General features: G+C 53.5%; 1 protein-coding gene across 1 annotated transcript in view; it reads right to left on the reverse strand.

Moving 5' to 3' along the window:
* Positions 1-3,529: 3,529 nt before the first annotated feature.
* ST6GALNAC1 (ST6 N-acetylgalactosaminide alpha-2,6-sialyltransferase 1) overlaps positions 3,530-6,194 on the reverse strand; it is an 11,077-nt gene continuing 8,412 nt past the window's right edge. The window contains exons 8-9 of the mRNA XM_015645904.2: positions 5,110-5,209; positions 3,530-4,705 (exon numbers count right to left, since the gene is read on the reverse strand). Coding sequence (XP_015501390.1) covers positions 4,535-4,705; positions 5,110-5,209 — 271 coding nt within the window. The 3' untranslated portion in view covers positions 3,530-4,534. The remainder of the gene's footprint in view (positions 4,706-5,109; positions 5,210-6,194) is intronic.

Here is a 6,194-nt window from a genome sequence, read left to right on the forward strand (position 1 = left end):
TCTTTCCAGAATATACCACCCCAAAGGCTGGCCAGACCAAGCTGGGAAAGCTCTTTAGCACCCAAGGTCCTGTTGCTCAGCCTGGCAGAGGAGCCCTGCTGCAACCCCTGGAGCTGTTTACCTGCAGGGCCCTGCTCCAGCAGCTGGAGGTGAGGGCTTCTGGCAGGTCAGCTGCTGCTTTTTGCACAACAAAGCCATGGGCTGCTCCTTTATCTTGTTCTCCCTCCCCTATTATCAATAGTTTTTCTGGTCCAACTGGATTTACCAGCTACCACATCCCCAAGAAAGGGAGAAGGTCCACAGAGCAGAGGCGAGGAGGGGGAACCTCCCACCCTCTGCCCCCAAGGCCTGCCCCAGACCTCTCAGCAACTGAGGAACATTAACAGCACCTTCTAAGTTCCCAGCACAGAGCTTTTTGTGCTGATCTGGAGCAGGCACATAGCTCTGCCACACTCCCACAGCATCCAGTCAGTCACAGAAGCTCTAGAGTAACACATCCAGAGAGAACAACTCCATGCTGGGAAGCTGGGTGCTGTTATCCAGCTCTGGCTGCTCTGTGCCTCAGTTCCTTGCCTGGGAAGGAAAGAGACAGGAGTGACAATATGGATGTGCCACCATGGCACAAGGCTGTGTGACACACACAGTGGCTCCCTCCAGCACCTGGTTGGGTTTGGGGTTGGCTGCCACCTTTAGAAGGTACCTCAGACCCCAGGACATGGTGCAGAGCCCACCTTGTCCCTGCTCCTGATAAGGCCAAACCCAGACAGGACCCAGCCAGCAGGGCTGCACTGACCAGGAGCAGGGACGAGATGGGCTCTGCACCACTCACTTGTCCCCAGGATGCATCCCTGTCCCCATGTCTGTGTGAAGGAGCTGTTTGAACACACAGCAGCACAGGGTGGTCTCTGCTTCTGCTACACACGTGAGCAGTCACACCAAAAAAGGGAAGTGAAGCAAAAAAATTTGAAGCCCTGCCAGGAAGGTGACACCATGAGAGCTTCTGGGTGACAAGTGGTTTCTGCAATCTGGTGGGGAATATTTAAAGGCTGTTAACTCTTGAGGAACCCCAAGAGGAGCCTGGCACAGCTGTAATAACAGTTCATGGTACTCTCCAAGAGCTTTGGAAAAAAGCAGGGCTGACAAAACAGCAACTTCTGGACATGCTGAGGCACAGTGGTGTATTTACGCCCCAAAGCAAATGTCTCTGTTTAAATCCTGCAGCCCCCAGAGCTCCTGGCTGGCAGTGAGAAATCCACTGGTGGCTGGCATTGGGTGTTGTGTCCGTGCAGGAGGAGTTGCTGTATCTGAGCATCTGTCAGGATGTCAGACCTGATCCCACCATCAGTCCCTCTATGCTGCCTTCAGCTCCATGCCATGCTGCAGGAGCAGAGGCCACACCTTTGCACACACCTTGTGACTGCAAGGTACCAAACCTCTGCTCCGTGTGTCCGTGTACCCGAGGGAGCCCCTGGGCCGTAAATCACAGGCAGCTGCAGGGCTGTGCCCAGCACCAGGATACAGCGGCAGATCAGGATGTGCCAGACCCGGCACAAAGATCCCTGAACAGGAGCTGCCACCTGGTGGCACAGGGACAATCACAGAGACCTGGATTTTGGGGTGGCCCTGCACTATGCCACTGGCTCTGCCCAGCAGCACTAAGCAGGCTGGGGCTAGTACAGTACAGCCCAGGCAGTGCTGCTTTCACCCTGGGACACTCACTCTGCTGAGAGCTTGCCCAGTCCCGAATCCTGGCTCTTGCCAAGGATGCTCCAGCTATAGCTGTTCTCCGCAGGTTTGAACTCTCCATTAGTTTGTGCCAGGCTGGAAGTTGGCTGGGAAATAACACCTCCAACCTCCTACTCAACTTCCTGTGGCCACTCCAGACCCGATGCCACAAGATCAGGTGGCTCTGGTGAGGCACAGCTGGACTTGTGCTCCAGGGGATGTGTCCCAGTGTGTGACCCACCTCTGCCAGCCCACCGAGGGACAGGATGCCTTGGTGCAGGGGGACAGGAGCAAAGTGAGGAGCTGAGGGGGATCATCAGGTCAGAGTCACTTTCCTGGGATCAGGAAGGATGTGGCTTTGAGCTTTCTGGGAAACTCCAGAGCACAGCAAAGGCCCTTCTCCAGCCAAGAGTATCCCTGATAACATCAAACTTAGTCAGCTGCGTTGAGAGAAAAGCCTGGAGGGAACAGGCTCTGGGGAAAGCCTCCTGGGAAGTTTCCTTCCCTTGACTCTGGGAAGCCTCGGCACTGGGAGAAAGGGTGAGCTGGGGGGTGCCAGCCCATCCCCAAACCCCCTCACCCACTGGGGAATCCCTGCTCAGTGGGATTCAGCCCCTTCCTGCTTCCCAAAGGACAGAGGAACAAAAGAGGAGGAGGGGGAGGGGAAAGGTCTAAGAGAAACTTCTTCCAACTTCTCGGGAAGAGAAAAGCCCTATTCAGGCAGGAAAAATACCCGGTGGAGCTGTCACTAAGCAACCCACAGCAATGTGGTACGACCTGAGGGACAGGCAAGGAACAAAACAAGGGACAACGCCTCATTGCCCACCCACAGCCCATAAGGAAGAGCCTGTAAGGCTTGGGGACAGGGGACACCACCAGGGCCACCATGAGGGGCTGAGACATCCAGCAGGTCCAGCGCTCCTGGGTGCAGGAGTTTCTCCTCACTGACCAACCTCACTCAGGCTTCCCTGTTTGCTGTTGGGGAAGGATTTCTGGTCTGCTCCTGTGGCTCCTTACGGGCCTGGTGTTCCTACAGGGCTGCACCATTCCCAACAGAAGCTCTGTGCATTTTGGACAACTCCCTGATCCCACAGACACTGCGGGCTCATATGGGCAGAGCAGCCAGGCACAGGCTACACCCTCTCCAGAGAGGCTGAATTCTGCATTTAGATTCTCAATGTGGGAGGTTGTCCTTCACAAACAAGCTCAGTGAGACATGAGAAACTGCCTGGCCTCTCTGCAGCACAAGGGAAAAGGGACAAAGGAAATCAAGCCTAATAAACCCCGCTGACAGTCCTGGCTGAAATGCCTTCCTTGGAGCCCAGAGAGTCCCTGGAGACGCTGCTGCCACCAACAAAAATGCTGCAGAAATGGAAAAACACTCACAACCAAAGCAGGTCTAGTGAGTGTGCAGCTGGTTAGCCCCAGGGAGATGCACTGGACCTGCTGGGACACTGGAGCTGGCTTTTTGCCTGCATAGTGTCATGGGGGAAACATCCAGCCCTTCAAGCATTTGCCTTGAGCATCTGATATACTTGGAGAGCAGTTGCTGGGACAAGAGCAAACTTGCCAGGTGTTCACCCACTTCCTCAGGGAGGTGTTTGGCAGGTGCTGATCCCTGTCCTGCAAGGTGAACAGGTGGGGGATGCTCAGGTATGTCCACATGAGCTGCAGAGCTTCTCCAGGTGGAAGTAATCTCATTATCCCTCAGTCCTGCCCTTTCCTGGCTTTGCTCTGCTGTATCTCAGCCTTTAAAGCATCAGTTCTGGTGACACTAAATCACCACAACCCACAGGGCTGCATGAAAGATCAGCTTGGCCAAGGTAGTGCCATTTATTTATGCTACAAACCACTTCCAGGAGGCCAACACACTCCTGGCTGCAGCTGGGCCCCTCTCAGCACCATGGGGGACAGGCACTTCAGCCAGCAGCAAGGACAGACAGCATCCATCCCTGGACTTGGAGAGCTCCCACCTCTTCTGGCAACAGGACAAACACAGCGCTCTGGGCACAGCTGGGAGCCAAGCATGACAAAGTCCAGCTATGCAAGGACTTGGCACATCAGGTCCATGCCATGAATTCACATTTTGTGCAGCCAGGGGAACCCTGGGGCAAAGGCACCAGGTACAGGAGGTCTGCTGCACCATGGAGAGCAGCTACCTGTCCTTGAGTTGATGGCAGTGTTCCTCTGGAAGTGTCATAGCAAGGCCACACTGGGGAGCAGAGGTGAAACTCATTCTCTTGAATTAGTCACCTGGAAGTTTCCAGTCCATCCTTTTTATCTCCAGGGAACAGAGTGAGTGCAGCACCCCCACCCCAGAAATTAAATCAACTTGAAACAGAATCTGTGTTTCCACCTCCATCCATTCCAGCTCCTCAGGGAGTTTTAGACAATACCCAGCTCCAAAATGCACATTGCTAATGGAGAGGATGCACCCAGAAGAGAAGTGGCCCCAGCCTGAGGAGCATCTCCTTGCAAAGAGAGAAAACCTGGATTACATAAAGGACATGGGACCATATCCATCCTGGATTCTGCTCTCCTAATACCCATTCCTACAACAACCAGCAAGAGTCCTGCAGCACACCTAGATGGGACTTTGTTAACACGCTGCACAACCTTGTTGGTCTTTGGATCTGCAGCATTCACACATTTGTTGAAGTGTTCTGAAATAACAGGTGCTGAAGGAGGGAAATGCCTTTGTGGGGATGAAATGTGCCTGGCAGTCCAGAGCTAACCTTGGCTCTGGTGGTCCTCTTCTCTTCCCAGTGAGGTGTTGTTGAGATTTCCCAGGCAATGGCCCTTGCCACAGTCAGGTTCTCTGGTAAAGTTTCATGATATTTTCATCATGAAGTCTTTTCCACACCTGCTTTTCCAAGTTGAAGTCATGGTTAATGTAGAAAATCAGACGTTTTCGGTCCTTGTCATAGTAGTGATCCGAGTACTTCTCGTGCCCCTCCGTGATGTAACCATAGGCACTGACCTGGGAAAGATGCAGGGCTCACTGGGCAGGGGTACCAGGGATGGAGGGAGCAGCTGAAATACAGGACACAGCTCCCAAACAGGGAGTGAGCACAGGACAGAGATGCCAGCTGGGGCATCTCTGGTGACCCTGTGCGGGGGGTCCAGAAGAACCAGACTGTGAGCACTGGCTCCAGAGATCCTGCTGTCCCCTCACTGCCTCCCTGGGAGGTCATGTGCTCTAGGTCACAGGAGGCTTCACCACCTCTATGGGAGCTATTTTGGGGCTGTTTCTTATCTTCAGTCTGCTCCTCCACAGCTGACATGAGCCCATATACCCTTGAGGCAGACAGCAGCCACTCCTGCTCTCTGTCCCCTGTTCCCACTTCCAGACAGTTCTGGGTGCAAGAATCACTGTACCCTTACCCGGTCACAGAGATGGAGGGCAGTCAGCAGCAGGAACGCCCCCGTTGTGGGTCTGTACAGCCTCCAGTAGTGCTTTTCCAAATTTTTAGACTTTAAAAACCTGCAGAAGGAGAGATGAAAGCACTGAGGAGCTGCTGGCTGTGGTGTTTCAAACAGGGCACACCTTGTCCCCCTGTGGCCCATGGGGGACCTTCCCTCCTTGCAGCAGCTTGGGGCCATATGAGGCATTTCAGAGAATCCACAAGTGCCCAGAGCTCTTCACCACCTGCACTGCAACCTAAGGCCAGCTCTGCCCCAGCTTTGTGGAAATGGTAGGTCTTGAGGCAGTGGCAGTAAAGAGGGGATGGATTAGAGGATCTCGTAGGTTAAAGCCCTCTACTCTTAAATCTGTCCTCTGCTTTGCAGTGCCAAGGTGGCTTTGAAGCACCCTGGTATATCCTGTTCCCCACCCACATTTAGGAGTGAAACGAGACATAGGGAAGCTGCAGAGGAGCGTCACAAAACCTGCCAGGACCTGCACTGTGTTGTTCCAGGAGTTGTTAGGAAAGTAGGAGTAAACACTGGAAAAAAATAGCATGGAGTCCTCTTGGCCTTGGAAAGGACCCAAGTCAGAGTGGGGACAGCAGAGCGGGCAGGGAGTGCCGGCCATCTGGCTCCAGGGAAGGCAGCAGCTCTCAAGGAGACTGAAGGGTAAAGGCAGCCAAAGCAGGACACAACAGGAGCTCCTGTTCCTCCATCTCTCAGTCATGTGTGGCCCATGATGAGCAGATCTCACGGTGACAGTGGCCAGCAGGCTTGTGGAAAGGGTTAGAGAGGCACAGAAGAGCAGCAGCCAGGCCAGGCAAAGGGGATGCTGAAGAAGAGCCTGTGATCATGCTTGAGGGCACAACCAACCTCCTGAATGAATCTCTGGAGAACAGGTCTGTTACAGAGCCTTCCTCCAACGTGCTAAGCAAGGGGGAACATGAAAAGCTGGTCCTGAACTAGAGATCAACTATTCTATTCTATTCTATTCTATTCTATTCTATTCTATTCTATTCTATTCTATTCTATTCTATTCTATTCTATTCTATTCTATTCTATTC

The sequence above is a fragment of the Parus major genome, chromosome 18, assembly GCF_001522545.3.
Source record: "Parus major isolate Abel chromosome 18, Parus_major1.1, whole genome shotgun sequence".
NCBI lineage: Eukaryota > Metazoa > Chordata > Aves > Passeriformes > Paridae > Parus > Parus major.